This window comes from Hyalella azteca, unplaced genomic scaffold, assembly GCF_000764305.2.
Source record: "Hyalella azteca isolate HAZT.00-mixed unplaced genomic scaffold, Hazt_2.0.2 contig1623, whole genome shotgun sequence".
NCBI lineage: Eukaryota > Metazoa > Arthropoda > Malacostraca > Amphipoda > Hyalellidae > Hyalella > Hyalella azteca.
The window spans coordinates 464063-490565 of record NW_025931927.1 but is presented as its reverse complement, the minus strand read 5'-3'; the positions used below and the strand labels follow the sequence as shown (position 1 = coordinate 490565).

General features: G+C 39.7%; 2 protein-coding genes across 2 annotated transcripts; one reads left to right on the top strand and one right to left on the bottom strand.

The window, feature by feature from the left end:
• Nucleotides 1–99: 99 nt before the first annotated feature.
• LOC125178776 (sialidase-like) lies at nt 100–3124 on the bottom strand. The gene is made up of 5 exons (XM_047883327.1): nt 2961–3124; nt 2661–2774; nt 2297–2382; nt 1829–1903; nt 100–1561 (listed from the first exon to the last, which is right to left on the bottom strand). Exons 1-5 carry the CDS (start codon nt 3039–3041, stop codon nt 646–648), a joined length of 1272 nt encoding a protein of 423 aa, XP_047739283.1. The 5' UTR covers nt 3042–3124; the 3' UTR covers nt 100–645.
• Nucleotides 3125–21358: 18234 nt separating this feature from the next.
• On the top strand, nt 21359–25337 carry LOC108678955. The gene is made up of 3 exons (XM_018167454.2): nt 21359–22182; nt 22706–22793; nt 23339–25337. The coding sequence occupies exons 1-3, from the start codon at nt 22016–22018 to the stop codon at nt 24620–24622; spliced, it is 1539 nt and encodes a 512-aa protein (XP_018022943.1). The 5' UTR covers nt 21359–22015; the 3' UTR covers nt 24623–25337.
• The last annotated feature ends 1166 nt before the right edge of the window (nt 25338–26503 follow it).

Genomic DNA, 26503 nt, shown 5'->3' with positions numbered 1-26503 from the left:
ATTTACTTCCCGGAATATAGGAAAAATGTCACATAAAAGGGCTGAAATATATATTTCGCATTAAAAGGTCCGGAAGAATTGGCTTTCGACGATCTAATTTAATTTAGCCATTCAAGAGGTTTTAAAATTACGTTCCACTATTGAGTATATTAAAACTGAGTAAATGCTAAAATTTGCGTTTGATAAATCAATCTAATTTAATCTCTTCATTCAGAACAGCTAAACAATGCACTGCGATGAAAACAAAAAGCGTATAATATATACGGATACATAATTATGGCTTTATGGGGCCTGCCAACCTGGCAATGTGTTACGATTAATAAATGCGAGTTAGTTTACGTTTATCTGAGGTTTTTATTCAAATGAACATAGAGTTCTGTTCTACACTTAAATTCGATTTTTTGAGAAAAAGAAGTTCTGTATTCCTGTCATCTGGTTTCTCATTCGTGAACAGGAGGAGCATTAAGGAAATCGAATAGTGAACTGAATGAATTTTTTCTCGAACATGATCAAAATAGGAATAACTAAATTAGGCTTTCAAAGACTAACAATTATGTGCTAGGAATGCTAAATAAGAGTATTAGATTCTACTTCATGAGTATATTTTTACAAATTGTGTGCTGACTGAAAAGTACCGTCAGCAAGTCAAAGATGAGACTCTTTTCTGGTGCGCTTGACGTTCACGTTGATCAAGCCCTGGGACTCGATCTCATGACCAGGAGTAGAGCGTGGGCTCGTATTAGACAAATGACGGCCTGAGGTCTCGTGAAGAATTGGAACCGTGCAAGATACATGTAGGTGAGGCGGGCTGGTTTCTGGTTGCAGAGGGAGAACAGATTGTTGAGATTCACATTTATTCGTCGTAGATTCCGTTGGCGGCTTTCCCGTAGCAACAAATTTTGTGGACCCAGGTGCACCATAACTACCTTCCAACTCGGCAGCTTCATTGTCATACGAATTTTCAGTAGCATTCTGATTTATGTCGTCTTTTGTTAAGAGGTCAGACGTTGAATCAATACCAGAATTTTCTTCTGAATCCTGATAGGACTTCGATGCGCTTTCCTTGTGTAAATTTCTGAGCCTTGAAAGAAACCCCAGAGTTGGGAGCGTCTCAGGGCTCGCAGACGCGGACCGGTTCCTCCAGAGAGCGATGGGCTTCAGGGGAAAATTAACCGAAGGTAAGGAGTTGGCTCGCTCGGACGTCGGAGTGCTCGGAGTCAGGTAGATCTCAGGCGAGGTGGGTGAAGCCCCTTGACTGAATGAGCTTCGTGACTCCGGCGAGTCAGGAGTACCAGCGGAGCTGATCGATCCAAGCCACCTGCGCCACTTGCCCTCGGAAAGATAAATGGTGGGTATCTTCTCGCCGGCACCATTCGCGCGCGTTGATGTTGTTAAGCTCGAGTCAGAACGTGCTAAGGAAGAGACTCTAATACAGTAGGAGGAAGGGTTGTAGTACCCCTCTGTGTAGGGAATGCCGTGATACGTCATCTTGCGGTGAGGATTTGGAGTCAACAGCTCTGGTTTGGTTAAGCGCCGACCGTTGTAGTCGTACAGGATCATCCTGTAGCCAAAAAGTCCATTACATGAACTTACAGTGCAACATTTCTTCTCATTAATAAAATACTTTATTTGCATTTCAAATTATTTTATTTAATCATTGGTACCATACTTACTAAACCAAACTGCCATCCAATATGTCTTATATTTACGATGAACTATAAGCAGGAATTTTAACAGGTCATTAAAATTCGTATAGACACTTGGCATAACTGATGTATAATTAAATGATGATGCCAGAAAATATACATCGTTCTTCGATACCACTCACCTTGGTGGTTTATTTTCCATTATTCTGCTATAGAAGGCCTCCATGCGGCTCGATTCACGTTCTCCCCAGAGATATCTGAAGTAAAAAAAAACTCTCACATATAGCATATTATTCCCAGCTGGCCCTGCCGACAAATTTCCCAACGTTAATCATTGTCAAAACTCCTATTAATTCAAATAAAAATGTATATTTGCTTGCAACCAATTTTATGTGCGGAGCTTTTGCTGGTAAACTCTTGGCCTACGAAGAAAGTTCATTCGACAAAATTCAAACGTTAATCAAGAGTTCTTATGTTGAGCTTAACAAAATGACAGATGCATGGATATTAAGTCGTAATGAATAATTAATAAGTAATGCTGTATGTAACCGTATCTCATCCATGATAAGAATGCTCCTCGCATGGATAAGTTTAACCGTTATTCACTATTATCTGCCATAAGATGAATTAGTTTGCAAGCTATTCCATACCGCACGATGAGAGCAATCATTGGCGCAGCGAAGAGCACCATTACACAGATGATGTACATGAGGGCACCTGGCCCGTCCCGCGGTACCTGCCATCACAATTAAACTCAAATTAAACTCAAATTAATTTCAATATCTATAATAAATATTCGCTTTATACCAGCCATATAAACAGGCAATCGCGGCTATTTGTTGTTCTCGGTCAAAACGGTACTTGCAATCTTGGAATATTTGAGATGCGCGAAGTCCTGAATAACCAATTCTTGCATAAATCAGGACTAAGCTAAAATGAAGATGTAAAAATTGTAAATATCAGATCAGGCATCAGTTGATGAATTTTATTACGAGTACTATGAAGAATACCGACCTTGTTGATCGTAGTTGCTATGGGATTTGAAGTCGTGACGGTGACATTTTGCGAGAAGTTTGTAGGGTCTAAGAGCAGTAGCAGATGCTGAGCAGCGGCAGTTACATTTCCTTCCTTGAAAATATAACGAATGGACTGAGTCAGTATTTAACATGGACATGACGGCTGCTTCGCCCTTCAGTTATATAGTGTTCAATTTATATGCCAGTCGATTGAATGTCTTATAGAGCCAGATTATAAAATAATATGAATATTTTAAGCCCTAATTCAATTTGATAACGTAATATTCATATCGTTTACCTGGATTTCCACTGCTAGCTGAGCAAGCTGCAGCGCGGCGGCTAGGATCTCTTCTGAACAGGGTGAGATTACTGGTACCATTTTCACTGAAATTTTCTCAATCAACCTATCAATGCAAACCACATTTCATCATAACTGAATGATTCATAAGAACCTAGCCAGCTGGACAAAATAGCTGTTATTAATTGTTGAATAAAATGTTGTCACAATTCTCAGGAGAACTGGCCTCAACAATAAATTGTAATTTTCAAAATTACATTACCTTTTTTTCACTAGAATTGAGCAATTGTCTAATTACAAATTTTCCAATTTAACATGTATAGTAAATTTATAACTAATAAGATATGCATTTCCATAGATTTTTCCCAGCACTCGGGTATGGAACGTTGATAACCAATGAAGTTCTTTTCTCCTCAAAGTTGCATTTTCTTCGAAAATTACAATATGAATCTAATAAATATTTCACGTTTGTGTTCTACATGAGAATATAATCCATGCAATTGTCGTTAGAAATAAATTTCTAAGGATTTAATTGCATCCGGGCAGACATAAAGTTAATTTTATTAATAATAACTAACAAGATCCCGTGCATGATCCCGCGGACCTCGAGCAGAAAACTGCCGTGCAGTGGCAAGACTGACATCACAAGAGGGACTGCGCTAAGACCCTGTCTTACCCGGAGTGAGGTGTATAACACGGCGCTATACTTAGGGTGTGGGGTATACGATGGTCTAAACTAAAGGTTTCATCGCGCCGGGCACGGGCCTGCAAGCTTATCTCAATATTTACCTTATGGTATGTCGGTTTGGCTTGAGGCTCAGCTATTTAGAGCGTGTAAACTTGGATCGGCAAACAATTTTAAGTAAAAAACTTGCAGACGTATCCTGCGAATTGGCAATGGTAGACTATGTTTGTAGAAAAAATAAATCGAAATTTAATGAAGCCATATTAAAGACAAAGCTTGCAAAAAAAATACAATTCATATTCTTCGGCATTCAAATTGATTGGATATGTTCTTGATTTCAATGAGATGTGAATTAAATTCAACTACTCATGATGGAATTTGCTGGTCAAAAATGTACGTTTCATACCATGTCAAATTAAAACGAAGCGTGCAGAAGAAGTCTGCTGATCCTGTCCGTTGTCCATTGGTAATGGTGGGATAAGTTTCTCATAAAAATAAGATCGAAATTAAATTGAACAGGTTTCACCGGGCTTGGTTACTTATAGGCTTAATGAAAAAGCATAATACCAATTCCATAGCATACCAAGCAAATCAACATTTTATATCATATCCTCATATCATAATGATGGGTGCGCTTATGAATAAGCCCTATGTGACCTGTCGCCGATTCTTGTATTTTTCGTGACTTGTTCACAGGAGATCTAAAAACCTCTGACCGGATCTTTTCAAACTGACCTTAGTTTAAAAAAGTTTCTAGACTTCCACCAGTTTCGATATGGTGCTAGGCATTTCAAGTCTAAACTTATATTTATCTATAGCTTTATCTAGTCTGTTCTTGAATGCGGTCGTACTCGGCGCGTCAACGATGTCATTAGAGAGGCTATTCCATGAGACCATGGGCCTATTTCTTCAGTGCCGACACTTCTATTCTACTCTATATGTAGGTGACTCGAAGCGAGAAGTGTTGTCGCGTAGATGAGTTGCAACGCAGTTTTTTTATTAATAGCCATGGCTCCTGGTGTTGGTTCTTGTTTCAATATATGTTAATCCTTCTGGGTCCTTGTACAAACCATGAATAATACAGATACAGGATAGTCTTGTATACTCTAGTGAGGTCACCATTGAACTCTGTTATACGTCGATAACAGAGACTTGAAAGCTTCACAATCTTTTATGTCTTCGTAAGACATGTCCTTCAAGCCCGGAATTTTTCCTTTTTAGCGCATTTTCTCATTTATGGAAAAAATGCACTATTGTGCTCGCCATGTCCGTCTGTCTGTCTGTCTGTCTGTCTGTCCGTCCGTCCGTCTGTTCGTCCGTCCGTGACCTCAAGTTTTCGTCGACGAGAAAATGCGCTCTCTGTCACTCACTGCAGTGAGTACTGAGTTATATTTTTTTCCTTTCCTTTTTGCAAGTTTTTGAACACTTTCGATTAAATATTTATCCCTTTCAAGTTTTGGTGACCACACGGCGTTTCAAATCACTTGGTTTGGGCACAATCAGAGCTGTGCAGCGCTACTTTGAAATGTAGCGGCCGCTAGGCCCGCTACCGCTACCGCTACATGCTCTAAATGTAGTGGGCGCTACCGCTACCGCTACAATTGCTTAAATGTAGCGCCGCTACCGCTACCGCTAAATGTAGCGCGCTACTGCCCACCTCTGGCAAAAACTAACATGTTGACACTAGTAACAGGCTGAGGTTGACAACATTACATCGAAATCTTTCGTACAGCTTTATTCTGTTATTTATATTATGTATCATGCTATATATATGTATGCTGGTTTATCATATATCATGCTGGTATATACCAGCATGATATATGTATCATGCTGGTTTTCAAATAATATTTGATACTATTAAGTAAAATCTAAAGGCTTTATCTATAAATGTAGCGGTAGCGCTGTAGCGGCAAAACCTCGTATCGCTACTTAAATATGTAGCGGGTGCGGGAGCGCAGCCGTGGGTAACAAAATTGACGCGTAAACAGGCTCTGGGTACAACGCCAACCATCAGCATGCAATATCTACACATAGCCTCAGATCAATGAGCTGTGGGTAACTCCGGCTAACAGTAAATCCGTTTTGCACAACACAGCCACTGCTTCACAGCGCCGGAGCACAACTGGCCGGAGCGCAACAGGCCCTACCGCAACTAAGGCGCAGGTTAGGTTAGGTTAGGTTAGGTTAAGTTAAGTTAGGAGTAGCCTGTTGCGGTAGGGCATGTTGCGCTCCGGCCTCTGACTGAACGGCGCTGTTGTGGTGGGCGCTTTGTGTCGAAAGCCGTGAAGATGCCCGGCTGCGTTACGCTCGGGAAGGTATATGAATCGCACTATGGACTTGGGCTAAGCTTACCTCTAGCTATCCACCCCATTACCGGCTTTCGGTGAGCTGAAATTCGCAATGCGTCTGCGCACCTTCCCCATCATATATTTAAAGTCCACGCTTCCCAAAGACATCGAACAAAAGAGAGAAGCATGGAAAGTTCTTTCAGAAGAATTCAAAATGACTCCAGAAAAAAAATTCGAAACATGGTATCAAAAACAAGAAAAGTATTTTCTACTTCTACGCTGTTCATCTGTTTCGTCAAGGAAAATGTCAGCCATAAGAATAACATGTTGTTCACTGAAGCGGTACACTTTTTTATATTCATGGCATGTAGTTTCTGAGGTTTTTACGCGATGATGCCTTTGCTGTAAGCCAAACAGATCCATAGCTGACGAAGTAAACAAGGTTAAATATACCGTAGTGTGGTCGTGAAGTGCGGTGTGTACGACACTTCAGATTTTTGTAGTGCGCGTTATGCTTTTGGCCTTATTTAGCATACCAACCGTAGGGTTCCATGCCGCACTATGGCTTGTAGTGCGTAGTGATACTTCATAGTGCTAGCGCCCTATTTAGCATACCAACTGTAGTGTTCCATGTCGCACTAGTAGGCACTACGGCTTGTAGTGCGTAGCGCTACTTCGTAGTGCTAGTGCCCTAATTAGCATAAGGGCCATAGACTCGTGTGTTCCGTCCAAGATGTTTATTGGACTAATTAATTAATTGAATTCCAATGTGCCTTCAATATTTCAACATAAACTCCCATAACTCACAAGCATCGTACAAAATATTCTGATGATTAATGTCACCCAGCAGTGATACTGGTAGGATTTGTTTTCAATTGAATTCGATAGAACAGTAACTACGTAACTCAGGACTTTTTCGAAAATCGAAAACTAACTACCTAACATAACGAAAGCAATTATAAGATAAGAGGTGTTAAGGAAACGCGGACCGGAGCTCACCCCGACTTCATGTACTTTTTATACGGTAGTTGGAGAAAGTCAGTTGCGTTCGTGGCGAAAGCACGTGTGTAATTTTCGTTCCTTGAAATAACCGGCGAATTTTGAAGCTATAGATATTCAGATTTATTTGTAATCCCTTGCTCAAACCTACAATTAATACATTCAGACGCAACTGGCTCTCTCCCTCTGGGCCCTGGCCTCTGAGCCTCTGAGGTTTGCCAGTCTGCTTTGAATTTTTTGAATTTTTATTTATTTTATTAGTTTTTTTCTATTTGTTCAATTTTTTTTAAGGGGCTATATGGACTAGTCTCCAGTGCTCCTATAAGAATAACTAAAAAAAAAAAAAAAGATCATGAAGATGGTGGTAAGGAAAATGTAATGATAAGTGATTGTCTGGATGATGAGGTTGTTGCTTCTGATGGTTTAGTGGAAGAATCTGAAACTGACTGTGGAAGCATCACTGAAGCAACTCCTATGGAGCCTTGGAGGCACAGATTGTTGGACGAAAGCGCAGAAATAGAGAAAAGAGCTTGTCAAGTGAGAGTTCAGAGGGGAAATGTGAAGCGTCCTGCAGCGCAAAACAATAGAATTCAACAAAGCGGCTCTGCAAAGAGCACCAGCATGACAAACGTCAAGGTGGTCAAGCTTCCAACCAATGCTACCCTGCAAAGTTCTGGGGGTGGAACCATGGAAGAACAATACTGATCAGACCTCAGGGTCCAAATGCTGTGACATTTCTCAAAGATCCTATTGGACTTGCACAGGCCACAGGGAATCAAAAGCTCACCTTTTGGGTCTCTGGATGATTTGATTGTGCGTCCCAAATCCCAATCCACGTCGCCAGCTAGTTGTATTGGATAATTCATAATTGGAGTCTTCCTCATTCACAGGAGAAAACATTGTTAACTACCTATCAGTATCTGTGATTGGAAAGTGGACGGTTTGCTGTTACCAGCCAGGCTCAGATGTGCGGGTGTGTGGTGTTTTTGGACCAATTGACCCAAAAGTTAGCGTCGAAGAAATTATGGAACTCGCCAGTGCCAAAAATACGGCTATTTCTAATATAATTCGTCTGAACAGGTTTAAAAATGGTAATCAAGAGTCGTCTGCCACATTGAAGATTACCTTCCATGGCCAAAATTTGCCCAATAAAGTCAAAATTGGATATGTCTCCTACTCAGTGAGACCCTTTGTTGCCCCTCCATTGAGGTGTTATAGATGTCAAAGACTGGGACATCTTGCTGAGGGCTGTAATTCTCCCAGACGCTGTTTACTGTGTGCTGGACCTCATGAACACTCTGTATGCACCTCAGCCAAAAAAGGTGTGCAAATTGTAATGGAGCTCATGCTGCAAATTTCTTAGAGTGCCCCTAAATTGCTAAAGCAATTGCTGTGGAAAAACTGCGTGCCACTGGACGGACATATGCACAGGCTGTCAAGGAAGTAGACTCACTCCAGCAGCAAACTCCTAATGAGGCTCCCCATCCACAAGCATCAATTGAGGCCAGGCCAGTTTCCAGCTCTTCTGGGGTAGCTCTTGATACTAGAATGATAACTGTGGATGTTCATCAGTCTCAGGGTCCCTGCCCAAGTTTTGAGCCTGTGCAGATCCCACTAACAAGAGGAAATCAAGTTGAGAGTCAACCAGTTTTCAAACATAACTTTACTTTGGATTCAGATAAAGGCCACAGGGCAAACAAGCCGACTGAGGACTTTCGCAAAATTATGAGAGAGGAACTTGTTTCAAGTGAGAAGCGACTTGATGACACAATACGTGCATCTCTGACTGGGTTCTCAATCAAATTGGGAAAATTTTTACATGAAGTCTTTAACATAAACTTGCTAAATGAAGGGGCCAAGGAGAGATCCTTGCTTTTAATTAGCTTAATAAGAAATACCTTTGGACAGGAGGTCAGTGATGTTCTGCAAGGGGAATGGCTTCCGGCTTGCCCAGCAGCTACTGATCGAGGCCTTTCTGTACCAGGGATAGTCACTAAAACCTGCAACTTGAGTGCCCCACAACTCATGAAATCAGCAGACTCTGGACTCCCAGGAAGATCAGAGCTTCCTGTTAGGGTAACAACTAGCAGCATCTAAATGTATGGGTCAAATTAGAGCAAAAAGCAAGGGGAAAAGCACAAGCAAAGAAGCACAATGAGCTATTCAATAAAATCACAGCAGTTGCAAAGGCATCCCAGAAGAGAGTTAGGATTGGAAATAATACAATTTAATTGTCATGGCCTGCGTGGGAAGCTCACTGAGTTCAAGCTGTACCTTTACAAGTTGAAACCAGATGTGGTATGTCTCTGTGAGACATGGGTCAGATTGCATGAGCCATCCTTTGTTGGATGACTGGCCGTTCTCTGGAGGCAGTTGTTGAGGAAATGTCTGTTTGCCTGTTGAATGATGGCAGCTTCCCAACTTATATTGATAATTGCTGTGGTACCATGTCCTGCCTGGATCTTGTGATTCTCACTCCTAATCTGTCCACAAGAGCTTCCTTAACCCAGGGACCAGATCTGGGTAGCGATCGCTTCCCGGTAAGTTGCAAAATAGGAACTAGGCTTGTGCAATCTTTGGAAAAAGTTCCAGTTTGATGGAAATTCTACCAAGCTAACTGGAACCTCTACCAACAGGCCCGTGATGATGCCTTGAACACTTCTGAGTGTGGTCCTAGGGATGCTGCCTGTGGCTGCTCTTACCTGTCTGATGCCATCTTGAAAGCAGCCGCACTCTCAATTACTCAAAACTCAGGGAAGAGACATTGCCGCTTTTCTACGCCATGGTGGGATGGAGAATGCTCTAAAGCAGTTGCCTTAAGACGTCAAGCAAAAGGAAGATTGTGGCGCAGTCCCACTCCTGCAAACCTCATAGAATACAAGCGTTGTGAGGCAGTAGCTCAGAACCTAAAACTACAGAAGCAACGTCAGAGCTGGATTCAATATGTGGGAAAAATCTCCTCATCCACTACCACCAAGGAGACCTGGAGAAAAATTCATAGTATTCAGGGTAGGCCAATAAGTTACACTTCATATCCCTTATTTGGGGTTGCTCATGATGATGACCTTTCCAAAGCCACATTATTTTCTGACCACTTTTTACCAGTTATTCCTGGTATGACTCCTCCTGCAGCAGCAATCACAGAGGTGGTGAAACGCAAATCCAAGCTAAAACACTATGACTGTGTTCCTTTCACAGCTGGTGAATTCACTCAAGCACCTAAAATGCTCAAGAACACTGCTCCTGGCCATGACTTAATTATGAACATTTTCTTTTCAAAGGCAACACTACGATGCAAACGAGAGCTTTTTTCCCTATTGAACACCAGCTGGACCTCTGGATGTGTTCCTGATGCATGGAAGCATGGAATTGTTGTGCCTATTCCAAAACCAGGTAAACCCCCGGAGCAAGTGTCTGGGTACCGACCAATTACACTTCTGCCGTGCATGGGAAAAATCATGGAGCGGAAGGTACTGAGTCGTCTTCAGTATACATTGGAAAAGAAAAATGTCTTCTCTTCACTGCAGCTGGGTTTTCAAAAAGGAAAAAGCACAATAGATGCTCTACACTTGATTAAGAATGCTGTTGCTGCAGCACGTGTTTCTCGGGAGTTCTGTCTTATTGTATACCTAGATATCAAAGGAGCCTTTGATAGTGTTTGGCATGAGGGACTGCTCTTTAAGTTGCATAGTATTGGAGTGGGAGACCAGATGCTGGCCTGGTTGTACAGCTACTTCCAAAATAGAACTGTGCAGGTGCAGGTTGGAGTCAGCAAATCTGCACCAAAGCCTGTAAGAGTTGGTGTACCGCAGGGGGCTGTGCTCTCACCAACGCTCTTTAACGTGATGGTCCATGATCTCCCTCTCTCTCCTCATGTGAAGCTGGTCGGTTATGCAGATGATATAACACTATTTGTGAATAAACCATCCATACTCGAGGCACGTTGCTGCATGCAGCGGTATTTGGACGAGATTGGTGAGTGGTGCACTCGCTGGCAGTTCAAGCTTAACCCAGTAAAGTGTTAAGCTTAACCAAGTCTTCACATCTCGCCGTACTGCTCCAGCTGTAACACTTCGAGTTTCTAACAGAAATATTCAGCGTGTGGCACATCAGAAAGTATTGGGATTTTATTTTGATTCCCCTCATCTCACTTTTAAAGAGCATGTTAGACAGACTCGCATATCTTGCCAAAAAAGATTACAAGTACTTAGAGCGCTGAGTTCAGTGAAGTGGGGAGCATCATGACAGCTGCTGCGCAGAATATATGTTGCATTCATTCGAAGCAAGATGGAGTATGGCTCCACAATTTTGGGAAACATCTCAAAGTCGCTCTTAAATCAGCTGGAAACTGTACAAAACTCAGCACTTAGATACATTTTGGGCGCTCGTTGCACTATGCCTGTATTGTCTTTGCAAGTTGAAAGCCTTATTCCTCCACTGCAACTAAGATTTTTGTTTCTATTCATGAAGTGGGCCCTCAGGTACACATACATGCCTGTAGGAGACCTTAGGTTGAATTGTCCTCCAGCATATGCGTGGACCTACTAAACTCTGCAGTCAACAGTGTGCCTCCTGAAATCGCTCAAAACTGCTTTAGAGACTTTTGCAGACAACATTATCCTCAGCATGTACAGATTTATACTGATGGATCGCGTTTGGCTACAGGATCGGTTGCTGCTGGCCTTTATCTACCGTCCACCAGCTTGGCCACTGGGTGGCTGTTGAATCCAGCGCACACTGTGCTGGGGGCTGAGCTGTTTGCAATATACAAGGCCATGCAGCTTGCTACAACCAATGTATTGCTGCAAAACAAGCCCATTCTGATACTGACTGATTCGAAAGCAGCACTGCAGCTTTTGTCTTCTCCATTGGATGGCTCCTATTGCTCAATTGTCACTCAAATCCAAAAACTTATGCAGGCCAAGGGGCTTGATAAAGTGTCGATGCTGACAGAATGGCAAACCTTGCACACTCAAATGATTGTTCTGCAAGATACAGTTTGTGTTTTGGAGAGCGACTCTGCTTGTTGAAGTCAAAATTTTTGGAATATTGAGCACTTTGGTGGTCAGGACTCAGGGGAGGTGCAGTCTTCGGGGAAAGGAACCTTCAGGCTGAGCTTGGGAGGAATGGTAACTTATGTGGATTATGGACCACTACCTCGCTCGGTTGAATGTGCTGTGGCCCGTCTGCGTCTTGGTCATGCTGGTGTAAGGGCTCACTTGGCCCGTTTCAATCAAACCAATTCCAGTATCTGCCCTGAGTGTAATGTGGAAGACACAATTAGTCTCTTCATCTTGCAGACTTGCACAGTTGCACTGCTCGCTCTTCACTGATCAGAGGAGGGAGTTTTGCTCAGCTCTGGAGAATCTTTTGATCTCCTGGAACCTCATCTCAGCTCTTGGTGGAGGAGATATCCCTCAAAAAAGAAGAACTGTAGTAATTCATCACCTTGGACAGTACCTGTTGGGATGCTACATGGTTAACAACCTTTGAAAAATTTCCAGTGCCTAATTCTTTTGTACTTCCTTCCATACAACAACCACTGGTGGTGAGACCGTGAGAGGCCTTAGAGATCTACTTTGAAATCAGAGTGGCAATATAGTACAAGGAAACCCAGTTGTGCTCAGGCTGGGAGGTGTGATCTGTTCATACCAAAAGTCTTGAAAGCAATAAAAAAATACTCGTGAGTCAACCTTGTATAGTTAAACCATGGTAGTAGCTCCGAAGAGTGGCGTCAACCATTGGCTGATTTGATGCATGGGCGCATCGGTTGCATGAGTCCGGCCCGGCACCAGCCATAAATTTGTCCAAGACATTTGCTTACATCACAAATATCATACATTATCATCTAAATCTTATATGGCCATGGTTAGTGCCTACTGCCCACCAGGTGAGGCCGTGAGGGATGCATGCCAGAGCCAGAGGCCTCTGGCCAGCATTGCCCAATACCAGCATATCTTTCATACTACTCCTTTCCCTGTGCAAGCCTGCTTCAGGGCAGAGTAGCCTAACTCCTAACACCTAAGTGATTACCGTATTTGCTAAAAGCCATTAGTACAAATTCCCATCATGGAAATGAACCAGCGAGCTAATGAGAAGTTAGCCACAAATACAATTGCTCTAAGCTGCATTTAAAACAGGGTTGGCAATGATTAAATCAAAATGATTAAATCATGTGATTAAATCACTTGATTTTTTTATAAAAAAAATCATGATTTTTTTATTTTTTCAATTTTTTTGATTTTTTTCAAGATTAGCATAACATACCATTTAAAATACTTATGTTTTGAAAACAATATCAGGAAAATGGGGTTTGTTAGCTGCATCACACTGTTGGAGTCGTTCTTGGAAGTTTTATACAGCACATTCACACATGTGGCGAGGTATGGCCATAACCTCTGCTGCAATAATCCGTTCCCTTAGCTGTGGTAGGGTGTGAGGGCGACTTCTAAACACCATTCTATTCTAATTAAAATATTTAATTTCAATCTTTAAATATGTGAATTTAAAATTAGAAACAAAACAATTACGATTATAAGACTATATATAAAATAATTAAATGCAGTGAATGGATATAAAATATTTGAATTGTGCACATGTTTATTTCAAACAGTATTAGATTTTCTCATAACTTAAGTCTCGTTTCAAGTCGTATGAGGTTTGTTTGGTTATTGTTCAGTTTATGTTTAGTACCGGTATTGGTTTATAGGTTTGAATTAAATGGGAACAGTGCAGTCAGTCACTCAGTCCCTACTAGTCAGTGTGTATAGAGGGTAGAGTCTGGTAGATTTATAGGACATAAAACTAGTAGATCTATTGATAGTGCTGTGCACTGTGCTATCAGCTACCTATCTGTTATGTGACTCTTCAATGTTTATAAGATCTGTATTCCTGAAGTGTTTTTGTATATTGAAGCCAGTTAAATGGTCAATATTTAGTTCATTACCTTGCTCCATACAAACTTTACAAAGCTAATGATTAGACGTACCAATAATTGTTTACCCAAAAATCCCTAAGTGGTGAACACCACCATGGCCTGTTGGCCATTATTGAAGGCAATAAGTGCCCTTTTTAGCCATCCATTATGATCCATATACTGTTATTGTTAGTAGGCTAATTGCAACATAAAAAATAACACTTCTAAAAGACAAAAAAGTTGAAAAAATCAAAAAAATCAAATAAATAAAAAAATCATGACAAAATAAAAAAATCATTGATTTTTGATTTTTTTGATTTTTAAAAAAAAATCGAAAAATCACCAACCCTGATTTAAAAGCACCCTACAGTTCTATCCCATGCCGCATAATCTCACAATTTTCAGTAAGTAACTCCCTACGGGGCCTACGCCTGACGCCACAGCGCTGTTTATTACACTTTGTACACAGCATAACTCTACCTCCACGCTTACCCCATCTCCACACCTTTCTGCACTGACTGCCAGAGTTTTTTCATTTTTGTAGTTTCTGCTCACTTGACATTGGTTAACTTTTTTAAGACTGTTTCACTCTTATGTCTTATCATTGGGTCTGAAGGACAAATTCCTGACAATCAACTTTAAATTAGGAATGTTTTCAAAAGTGAAAACCACCAGCCCAGGGTGCAAGCCTGCTGATCATTCCTCATTTAGTAGCAGTTTGGAAATATCCTTCACTTTCATTTTTGCCAGCAATAAATCATCAGGTATGGATTATCTATGTCCTTTCTGAGCTGCAACTAGAAGTCTAGAACTGTAGAATAAGAACGCTTTCTCCACTCACCAGCCTCTGCCACCATTTTTAATGCAGAATGGAGCCCCAAGATTCCAACTTAGCCTACCAGGTGAATTATCTTAGGCTTGTACCTTGTAGCAGTGTAGGCTTGTATCTATTATACCATTTGCTTACAAAAGAGTAAAATCAGGCTGTGATATCCCAAATTTATTAAAACCATGCCACTCTAGAGATGCTAGATTTCAATACTGAATGAGAAAATTCCTATCTAGAATTTCAGTACAACTAACTAGGTATATGTTTATAAAATTAAATTCCATGTAATGCCTATCTTTTTATTTTAATGCCAATGAAGTCATGCTCTGTTGTTTTGGAAGTAACAATATTATCAATTTTCTATTCTGCTCTCAACAGGCAGCAACAGTAACCAATGACCACTGTGATTGATGCAGCCAGATCAGGACTACAGCAATGAACTCTTCCGCTTGACCTCTTCAAACGCTTATAATAACAATGTGCCTAGCTTACACCTATCAGCAGTTTATTTTTTCATGGCCTTAGTATAGTTTATACCTGATCCAGTAATAAATATTAGGGCTTTAGTTTTCCCCAAGGGCAATAGAACATTGACCCACTACTCTGTCCTTTTTCCACTGCACTGCCTGCCAGCACTCCTTTGCTCTAATATCTCCACATCTTCTGATGCTCATTCTCGTATCTCAAGATTATAGGCCCTCATAACCCAGCTCTGTTGCTCTGTCTTTGCTCTATCAGAGACCTGGTAGCATGGATATTCAAGCTGCCAAGCTAGGTAAGTGTTATTGTTGCTATATACTCTCATGAGAAGCCAAGCACTCTTCTAACAAAACTTTAGAATTACGTAAATTTTTAAAGCAATTAAAGTTGTTGCTTGTTGGGATATGAATTAACTCATAGAATCGGAATCCATGATACTCGTTTCAATTTAATTGTTCCTGGCTTTATATATTGTCATGTAAAATTTCAAATTTTCTTTGCAAAATTATTTCACTTACTATTTGTGATTACAGGTGCAAAGAAAGATTTTATTCAGAGCAAGAAATTTGAAAAAGAAAACAACTACGACCAATGAGAGAGATGAGAAAGAAAAATTAGTTACCCTCATGCTGCACATACAGGAGTTAATGCATGAACATGTATTGAATTTTGAAGCTTAAATGGTTGTGGGCAAGGTGGTTGCAGAACTGTGATGGTCAGCTACTACTTGATTGTCCAAGTGATGCCAATTTATGAATGTATTGATGGTGAGGTGAAGTTCTCTTCAAGCATGATCTACTATTCTACATCTACAGTTTTATCTAAAAGCAGAGGTGCTGGGTGTGATAAGTACAGTGTGTAGTTTTGCCCTAAGTGTGACCTAGGAAATTCTCCTCTTCATAGAGTAGGTGCCTTTTTAGCGCATTTTCTCATTTATGGAAAAAATGCACTATTGTGCTCGCCATGTCCATCTGTCTGTCTGTCCATCTATCTGTCTGTCCATCTATCTGTCTGTCTGTCCGTCGGTCCGTGACCTCAAATTTTCGTCGACGAGAAAATGCGCTCTCTGTCACTCACTGCAGTGAGTACTGAGTTATATTTTTTCTATTCTGCAGGCATGGATGATCATTGCAAAGGCCTAGCATAAGGTGTCTAGGCCATCAACACCAATGAGGTTAAAACAAAAATAGTTAACTATTATGAGGCATAAACTTTGTAAAAACATGAAATATATTATTTCTTTGCAGAATGAGCATGACACTGCTGAGACAGGTGACCTGAAACTGCTGAAATGAGTGACTTGAGAGCTGAGATGAGTTCCAGCCAGAGTGTTGCATAAGTCACAACCAGTGATGTTGCATGAGTAGCAGCAGCTGTTGCTGCGGGAGCAGCACTGCTTCGCCGCCTCAGTTGTATAGCATCGCGACATCTTTCCTTCTAGTGGAGTGATATGTGCGTGCTCTTAAGCGGCGCAACCATTATAATGCTAAAATGGCATTTTGTTATCAGCAAGGGATGTACCATCAAAACCCATAAATCAGATTATTTTACAAAAGCTTGAACTCAACATTGTATTCAACTGTCAGATAAAGGTCTTAAAAAATCTACTTCTAATTCATTTTTCAGTTTAAACATAAGATTAGAGTTCAATTGTAACCGTTTGAAATTTCATGTCACAAATATTTTATTATAGTATTCATTAATAATGTCTTGTAGGTGTTGCATCATACTATAAATGAATCTACTAAAAATGTAAAATAAACTATTTATAACTGCTTGCTCTAGGTTGCTTCAAGTCGCTGACACTGTGGCTGCCTTGTTGTCCCGGTAGTATTGGGACTCCTGCAAACGGCGCAATCTTTCTCCAGTTCTGACGGTTGCTCCGCAGGTTCAGATTTAAGTCACTGCTTTAGTTTCGTTTTGATTTGCTGTACGGTATCTCCTGTGTTCTGTACCATGTTCTGTAGTGTGATCAATTCCCATTCCATTTTTTTCTTCAATTTACTCACCATTTGTTCTGAATTGCTATTGTTGTGGCTCAAATACTACGTTACCGGATTTTTTTCTAGTCCGTTGCCATATTACCGCTGCGTTACAGCTAATTAAGCTAAGAAATTCCAAAGCAAACTACGCAGCTGCAGCTAATCTTCGCCTTGCAATTTCTCGTTCTTTCCCTTTGTTTATCTTTTGCAACCTTGCGTCCATTATCGTTTGTAATGTCGTTTCCCAATGTCCAATTCCCCACATTGCAGTTGATTTTTCATCAGCTTGTGGTTTCTGAGTGTTTCTTTGCACACATTTTGTGATAAATTTCATGTCTTGTTGCTTAAACTTGTTCAAAATTACGACGCACTTGTAAGCCCATAACCATTAAAATTAATGATCACTGTTTTCAATCAATATAATTAGAATTTACTTGTCGTTTTCTGAGCTTTCAAATTATCGATGATATTGAGTAATAGCAGTATTGAAATTCGTTTTATTATAGAAATAATTAGGTACCACGCTACCTAGGGCAGTTGATATTCGTTACTTGTGTAAACCAAATTTTGTATCCGCTACTCGCAACCTTTTGTTGATGGTTTCTTCTTGGATGCCAAGCACGAATCGATATCTTTTTTTTTTGTGACGCTCGAATAAACGCATGGAAGTGTGACTGAGTTTTATTTCGCCCTGTGATATCGTCCTTCATTCTCCGCTTGAAACCCTAAGACCTAGTGTAGTGTCCCTCGAAGTTATTTTATTTTGAATGGCTGATTTTCTAAAAACACTTTACCCTTTCTACTGTTTCGTTAATTGGTGTTCTTGATGAGTTTATTTACTGCCGGATTCATATTCCTGATCGGAAAGATTGCAGTATTCAAGCATCATTGGCACGTCACCACGGATGCTTAAATGCCAGGTGTCGTAATGCCACCAAAAAGAATAGAATTTTCTTATTGTTTAAAATAAAAATATGTAGTGATCAAAGTATCGCGGACACGCGCCCGCATTACAGCGTCCGATGCATTTCCTGCGCCAGGCTTCAATCACTCAAATTTGTACTTGCGAAACAAACATAGCGTATTATTTTTTGTATTACATAATACATAAATAATATTTATGGATAGTAATATTCACAACTGTATGATTTAAGTTAAAGCTTCGCCATGATTGAGTGAAAATCTAGTAAAACGTATGTGCAATATTTTCATGGGTTAGTCGTAATGTATTAGCACACGAAAAATTGCTGGTATTTTACATATCAATATTCGGAGGCTAGCGCAGGGAGTGCCGCGGTGCCTGGATGAGCATCGTAAAGAAGCAGACGCAGAGAACGCGCTGTGCATAGCGATGGCGATACAGCTCCTCTGGTTGTTTTGCTAAAATTGTTATAGTTTTAATTGAAGGTATTCACTTCAGTAATCTATTATTGGTACTATTATATTGGTCCGCACTAACTGAAGCAAAGTTACCTTTAGTTTCCTAAGTGTCGTAACTGTTGACTTAGGCAGATAGTTGAAAATTATTTACATCAACTTCATCACTGTGATGTTATGTGCTATCCTCACTGTGATAATGTGTATTTTTCTCACTGTGATGCTAGATTTGTTTCATTGCCAGCAACCGTCGGTGTTTTGCATTGATGCACTGTAGCTTCTGCACAGGTTCAATGTCATCATTCTGCTCGAAAATGTATCGTGATGGTGAATCTTGTCATGCTGCACACTAATGATTCAAGATGATGTAGCTAGTGTTGTATACAAATTATTTAAGATGATGAAGCTTGTCATGTTGCACACAAATGATTGATGATGAAGCTTGTAATGCTACACAAAAAAAAATTGTTTGATGATATAGCTTGTCATGCTGCACACAAATGATTCAGGGTGACGAAGCATGTCATGCTGCACATTAATATTTCAGGATATTTCAGGGTGACGAAGCATGTCATGCTGCATTAAAGTTATCCATCAGTCACGTGTTCGTCAGCTGTTTTTCCCCAATGAAGTCCAGTCTTGGCCTGCAGCGCTCGACGCTCGGTTGGTAAAACCCGTTCTCGTCATGCACTTAGGAAAATCAGTAGGTTAAATTGTCCCAATAGTGAAACGCGTTGGTGAGATTTTAGTGTACACAATAAAGTATATCACACTTTGATGTGCTTCACTTAGCATTGGAAAACAATTTTGCCGGGTAAAATTCAATCAAGATGACCCAGACACGAACAAAAAGTGCTTTGATGTTCGTACAAATTCTCGCTCATTTCTGCGAGTGTACCCGACGCTCATAATCGTTATACTGCCTCTCAAGTTTCGTATTTCACTGAGAAAAATCATGAATTATGTGCATGTATATTGCGAGTTGTACAAAACTTGAAAACGTTCTTTTAATTCATATTTTTGACCGTGAACTCAACGCCAATTGTGTAGGTTGATTTTTAAATACCTAATATTTTGCATATAAACATTACAAAATAAATTTGTGAGTCTTGAATTGACTGGATAAAAACGGTTCTAGGGTGGTAAAAAAGTGAATTTATTATATATCAGTGATATTTGACGAAATCAAGTACTGTGATTAATTGTTCGTAGCAAGTAGTGTTGCCTTTTACAGCTGCAATTCTTTTCACTATATTCCTTTCAGTCTTAATCAACCTGTCTCTAGTCAAAGGCAGTTTGATTGAGTGATAATTTCGCTCTTTATGATTTTTTCTTCTTTCCTAAATACTTTTTCCTAATATTATATTATACATGTGGATGACGAGATCAATCTCCTCGTGTTAGCAACGCATAAGATATTTTCTGAAGCGCACAGCACCTGAATTTATCAAAGTCTTATCAGGAATTCTACACGCAGTTAGCGCCGATAAGGAGAGTCACCTCGAGTGATGGTAAAAAGACCTTGACTTGCATACAAACTAAGGAATGATAGGCCGAATGATAGACTTGTTATTCACAGACCTCTATGCGTGCGCGAGATGCAGCCTCTGCACTCTTGGTGATTCGGGAATTATGAATAAATTATAAAATAATAACCTATTGGAATAGAAAAGAAGTGTTGGCACTGAAGAAATAGGCCCATGGCCTGTTAGATTAATAATAGTTGTTAATCCCGAGTTCATCATCCTAATTACTAATTAATACCAGTGAGCCACGTGTATCCACCAACTAGGACAAAAGTGACTAGTGACAGTGAAAAAAGGTGCATCTAACTAATATATCAAAGGTCTACTGTATTTTGACCTTGATATTTTGCTCTTCATAGCTTCGTTTTCTTGCTGCGCATTCAACCTACATATTTTCAGTTTTTTGAAAAAGTAGATTTATATGTTCCTCTTGTTTATGCATTATTCCGACCATTGTGTGGATTGAATTTCCTAATCATATGATAATATTGTGAACCAATAATAACAATGTGTGTCTCTGCTTTCGTTCCAAAATTACAACTTCTCTCGCTTAATCATTTATAATTTCATGTAATCAATGACTTTTGTTTTGAAGGTTTTGGGTGAGAATGTTTTGCCAAGTCATCGCTATAGCTAGCTAGCTGGGATGCTCAATCCTATGCATCATTATGCATTATCACATCCACCGTAGCCTTGACATGGCATGACGGGGCAGTGATTATAATGACGGAAAATACACTGGTTTCATGATACATTACTTACTTACAAGCAAATTTCACAAAAATTAATGCTAAACACTTATTTACTGAGCTGGAACAAATTTAGGGATTTAGTTGCTTGACTGAAGTGGGTCATTGGTTCAACAATTAACTAATTAGCAGTGATTAGCTGTGCTTTTTCGTGGTCGCTTGATGATGTTTACTGATTTCAATAAATTTTGAAAAGATTTTATTACGTTCACGCTCTATACAATACGTTTTCTTTATAAACCGGGTAAAGAGATGTAGATAGATCATCGAATATGGCCGTTAAAATGCTGATAGAACTTATAATGTACCTGCATTGAAGTTTTGTAACGATCCTATTGAAAAACAAATTACGAAAAATAATTTCAGAACTGGTCGATATATTCCGACAATTTGACACTGAAATTGGGAATATTGCAACGCCAGTATTTTGAAGTTATGATAACTCGAGTGTTTAAAAAAAAATAAAGTAGCTCAGTCAGCTTTGCATAGCTGGCATGTTTTCTTTTCACCAGATCCAAGGTCGCCGTGTGTGCATATTTTTTACATTTTTTTTTGTTTATACTAATCATAAATTTTGTGAGCAGCTCTTTAGTTAATAAGTACGCTAAGAAATCATACAACTAGTGACATCATATTTAAGAACATTGAAAAATTCGCAAGGTGGCGTAAATCAACGGATGAGATCAAGTAATATATTAATTCGTGCTGGTTTTTGAACAGTCGAAATGTTCTTCAAGATTGTGGTAGCGCTTGATCGTCGCCAAAGCTCAGAAACATATCGCCTGTAAAAACTTGACTGTTCTACAGCAGCCTCTAGGTGGAGGTAGCCCTACTATCGAAAATACTCAATATATAGGGGTTTTTAGGTGTAATATTGGCCCAGCATTTAGGGGCATTCAGTCAATGACATAGGGTATTTCAAGCAAGTCCACTATCACAGACTAGTAATCAGGATCTACGTGTACTTAGGCCGATACGTTTTTTGAGGCCACTACCTGCTTGTACAAAGGCCGCTTCGTATACTAAGGTCACTTCATGTACTAAGGCCGCTGCGAGTACTAAGTTCGCTACGTGTACTAAGTTCGCTACGTGTACTAAGTTCGCTCCGTGTACTAAGTTCGCTACGTGTACTAAGGCCACTACTCAATCGAGTTTTTATAGTACGGCCTCAGCTCTGAACTTTCAAGCCCTTGCTGCGGTAGCCCTGTAGGCGTCAAGTGCACAATGGTTGAGGAAGAAGCTTGGGTTAGGCCGCTGTCCCCCGGTGAGGTGGTACACGAGATCGGGCAAGCCAAGCACCAGCACCAACTCTGCTGCTACAGGCTCGGTCTCTGCAGCGCCGAGGCTCTGATGGAGGACCAGATTACCTCTGCTCTGTCGGCTCTCTTCAGGTAACCTGCTTTATGATTTCTGAAAACCGTTTCGATATTTTTGAAACCCGTTTTGAGGGATCAGGCAATCTGGGATAGGATCTCTAAACATCGTTTTGATATATCAGGCAACAGTTATCAGTTATATTCAGGATTTCTCAAAACAGTTTCTACTGGCCGTTACGGTGTTACCTATGTTTTCTTGAAGTCGTTTTGATGGAACGTTTTCTTACGACCGTTTTGATGCCTCGTTAAATCGATTTTTCATTGCAAAGCGTTGCCTTGTCACTGGATTCATAATATGTTGCTTCATGCATGAAAGAAGGATTCCACCGTTATCTCCTTCACTGATATCATTCATACTATTGTGTTGTACCTATAAATTTCAAGTCATGTTAGATTGTCAATGTCTACACTAAAATTCCCACAAATTCTCTTTACTTTTCGTATTTTTTTCATTCAGTATTAAATCAAAATATGCAAAATAACCACACATTACACATGCACAATAAACATTTGAGTACATTCGATTTATTCTGAACAGAACTTGCCCACACCTGCGACTTTGTATTGTTGAACGTGGTGGGGAGCTTTGGTTCCGGAACATGGCGCAGGAGTCCGTAGACTTTAGCGTGAGTAATAAACCGCTTAATCGTAAGGCTTGATTTTCATCATTGTGCTTTATAAGATTTTGATTAAAGCTTGAAATTTTGCTGTATGAACATGACATTAATATACAGGCAACTTTTTGCCTGTATATATATCATGCTTGACGTACCGTGTAATGTGTATTCGCATTCAGCTCATGGCACTAGTTGATTCACAGTCGACTCACGCCAAAAATTTTGTCGATCATTGACGTCTCAACATTATTGACATACCAATCAATTAAATTAACTTATCTAACTAGATATTTTTAAGCAATCATATAATGACATTAATAATGAAATAATCCCGTATAGTTATCATCAGTCGCAGCTTTTTTTACGATCGCTGACGTCTCCACATTAATGATGTACTAATCATGTATAGTAAAGTTGCGTTCCTTCAAACTGTAACGTAAATTCCTGATTAATGGATCAAATATATATAGCCAACTTATGGTACAGATTTTTTCACAAAGTAAAGTCAAGGATTGATTTATGTACTATTTATTTATAGTTAACTAATGTTACAGATTTCTTCGAACACTAACGCAGCAGAAGAAATAGAACGTCAGGTAACGACGTCGTTTGTGTCGAGCAAAGGCCCTGTTTGGCGCGCCGTGTGGCTTCCGTTCGTCGAGTATGTGGAAGACACCGAAGCTGAGGCCGAAAAGAATACCTCGCTACCTGTCGAAAAAACCGACAAAAAAACAAGAGCAAACTCAAAAAACTCTGAGTGTCAAGAAAAAGTTGCTGTAGACGGTGTCAGTCGTCATTGGTTGCCGGAAGTCGCTGAGCAATTCTCACATACCTCAACGTTGTTACTTACTTTTCATCACTCGATCACCGATGGATTTACTTCGCTGAAAACGTGCGAACAACTGATATCTCTCCTGAATGTCACAGCGTGTGCAGGCAAGGTTCCTAACTGCTCGCAACAGATTGGAGAATTCAGCGATGGCGCAGAAACGATTCGTCTTGTTCAGGAGAGGAATGCGTTTTTAGAGAAACAACCAAAATTAAGGGAAATGATTGAAAGGGACATCGCGAGAATTTCGCAGTTTCGAAGCATTTTCACGGACACTTTCCCTATTTCACCTGAGGAGCAGCGGAATCGAACATCAAGTATTGTTCGCAGACTTTCCAAGGATCAGACCCAGAAACTCATGAAGTTCTTTCGGGAAGAGAACATACGGTTTAATTCCGGTTTCATAGCATTGGTGAACCTTACCCTTGTGGAAATGTTGAAGAAGAAAGGCGTGAAGCAGCGGTTGTTTGAAATATGCAGCTTCAACGCCATCAACATGAGACGGTACTGGAATGGCGATTCGAGTCGCGCCCTTGGCTGTCATTTTGGACCGATCTCCCTTGTGATGGACACAGCCTCGAGCAGCGTTCACCAGTTTCTGGAATACGCTCATGATGTCCAGACTAACATGCTGGATTATATTGCCCAGCATAGGGCGCTGGACGAATGTTTATTTCTGGATGTGAAGAGAGGAACCAACCACTCTAACATGGACGAATTCTTTGCATCGCCGCCTCTTCATCCTCAGTTCTGGTATTCGTTGACGAACATGGGTGAAGTTTCATCCCTCTTGCAAGGCTTGGGTGACAAGGTTCAGCTTGGCTGGATATCGAGACACAATTCTTTCCATCGGTACAACAGCACCTTTGTATTTGCGGTCCATACGTACAGAAAAAGACTGTATTTCACAATGGACTTTAACGCAAGGCTCCTTTCTAAAAACGTTGCAGAAGACGTCATCGCGACGCTCACTAATCTCATGTTTGACATCGTACGTCAGATGAGTTGATATGCGTCATCGTAAAATTAGCTACCTACATGTGCGAGTTCCCTATTGACCATTTGTTAATATATCTTGACACGCATGCTGTATCAAGAATTTCAGGGCGTGTCAACTGAAAAAGTGAATGAATGTGCATTAAATGATTAAGTTTACAGCAAGCTTTCAATTATTAAAAGCCTTTACGTCAGGTCATTTAGGACTAATCATTATAATGCACTGCACGGTGATTCCAATTTGCATGTAAATGTAAATCGTGGAGCATTCACATGATAAAAAACAAGCTATATATATGAGGTAGAATGTTTTGCACAAGCACACGCAGTTTCCTATCTCGCCAGTTGCCCGTCTGCCGGATCCATGTAATTATTGCAAGCTTCGTGACCGAAATATCAGAAAATTATTAAACTATCAGAGCACTTATTATTATTAGTGCTTTGTATAAATATAATAATAATTATTATTAATATTATTAACTATCAGAGCACTGGTGACGAAAAGGAATTGTCGATCAGGTGCAAATAGACGCTAATCACGTTAACAACGTATTTAAATTATTACAATGCAAGCAATAACTGTGATTGATAAATTAAGTTGAAGTCACTTCATCCATATTCATGCTGTGTATAATGTCGTAAGAGGTTGTTTATATACGTAAAATGTTGGCCTTTGCAATCAGTGCATGCGAGTTGGTCATAAGCTTATTTAATTTCATGTTTGTCTTTTAATTAATTGATTATAATGTTAAAAATATATAAGAACATTAAGGTTCTTTTATTGCCCTCTTTCCCGACGGATCTTTTACTGCTGTCGGGTCCAGAAAGGGATATCTTACTAATCTAATTTTGATACGGGCTTTCTGGGAGGTTAAGGAGTAAAGACTAGGTTATTAGACAGTAAAGATTAATCAAGTTAATTGGGTCAAAACATTAAAGTTCAGAAAAACGTGCAGCAATTAACAAATTATAGAAGAATCTACATTAAAATTATTTGTCAGTTTTAAAACTATGCAGCATTTTCTTGGTCATAAATTTAACAAATTTAGGTTTCAAATAAAAGATCATTTATGGTCATACATATTAAAAATTCAGTTAGTGAATGTCGGAAACAAATTAGACGGGTTTTAAAAACAATTTAACTCAGATCGCTGATAGTTACAGTATAAATTGTCCAGAACATACATGCATTATTACAGTATACAAATCATTATTCAATTCATGACTTATATTTTCATCAACTTTTTAGAACAACAAAGTATTTTTCAATTTCCAATGGAATGCATCATCATTAATACTTTACCCTTGAATATTGCAATAAACGTGATTTATTATATTTTAAATTAAGCTCGATTTTCCTCGATTCCATAGTAACTAATCGCTTCGTTGCTCAATGATGATATTTAATAAAACTGCAAAATCAATTTTGAATTTGTATTTAAAAGTTACTTAAAGGATAACTTGCCTAGACACGAACAATGAATACTCTGAGTCAAGTTATTCAACTGATGAAATAAATCAACAAACACGTCAATAAAAAATCTCTATCTGATGAACAAAAAAATGATTTAGCTATAAACTTGTCTATGCAAAGTTCCTAGACATGTAAATAGAAATCTAAACCGCCATTATACGCTCAAAAAATTATTTATGAGCATAAGACATCTGTGCGAAACACTCATGTTTTGCATACAGTAAGTCCATTACCATCATTGCCACAAAGGCATTTATGCAAATTACTACCAGCAATAGAGTTCCATTACCAACATCACCATAAAGACATCCATGTGAAGTTCCTAGACATGTCAATACAATTGAAAACACCATGAAGTGAACATACAATGATTAGTAAGACACTAGTCATAAGACATCAACGTGAAGGAAGACACTAGTC

Bases quoted from the DNA above. Each gene is read 5' to 3' on its own strand.
- LOC108678955 (XM_018167454.2), top strand. From the start codon at position 22,016: ATGGTTGAGGAAGAAGCTTGGGTTAGGCCGCTGTCCCCCGGTGAGGTG. The intron at 22,183-22,705 runs GTAACCTGCTTT...TATTCTGAACAG, and splicing joins GCTCTGTCGGCTCTCTTCAG to AACTTGCCCACACCTGCGAC. The intron at 22,794-23,338 runs GTGAGTAATAAA...CTAATGTTACAG, and splicing joins AGGAGTCCGTAGACTTTAGC to ATTTCTTCGAACACTAACGC.
- LOC125178776 (XM_047883327.1), bottom strand. From the start codon at position 3,041: ATGGTACCAGTAATCTCACCCTGTTCAGAAGAGATCCTAGCCGCCGCG. The intron at 2,775-2,960 runs GTAAACGATATG...TATATTTTCAAG, and splicing joins AGCTAGCAGTGGAAATCCAG to GAAGGAAATGTAACTGCCGC. The intron at 2,383-2,660 runs GTCGGTATTCTT...TTGTGATGGCAG, and splicing joins TAGCAACTACGATCAACAAG to GTACCGCGGGACGGGCCAGG.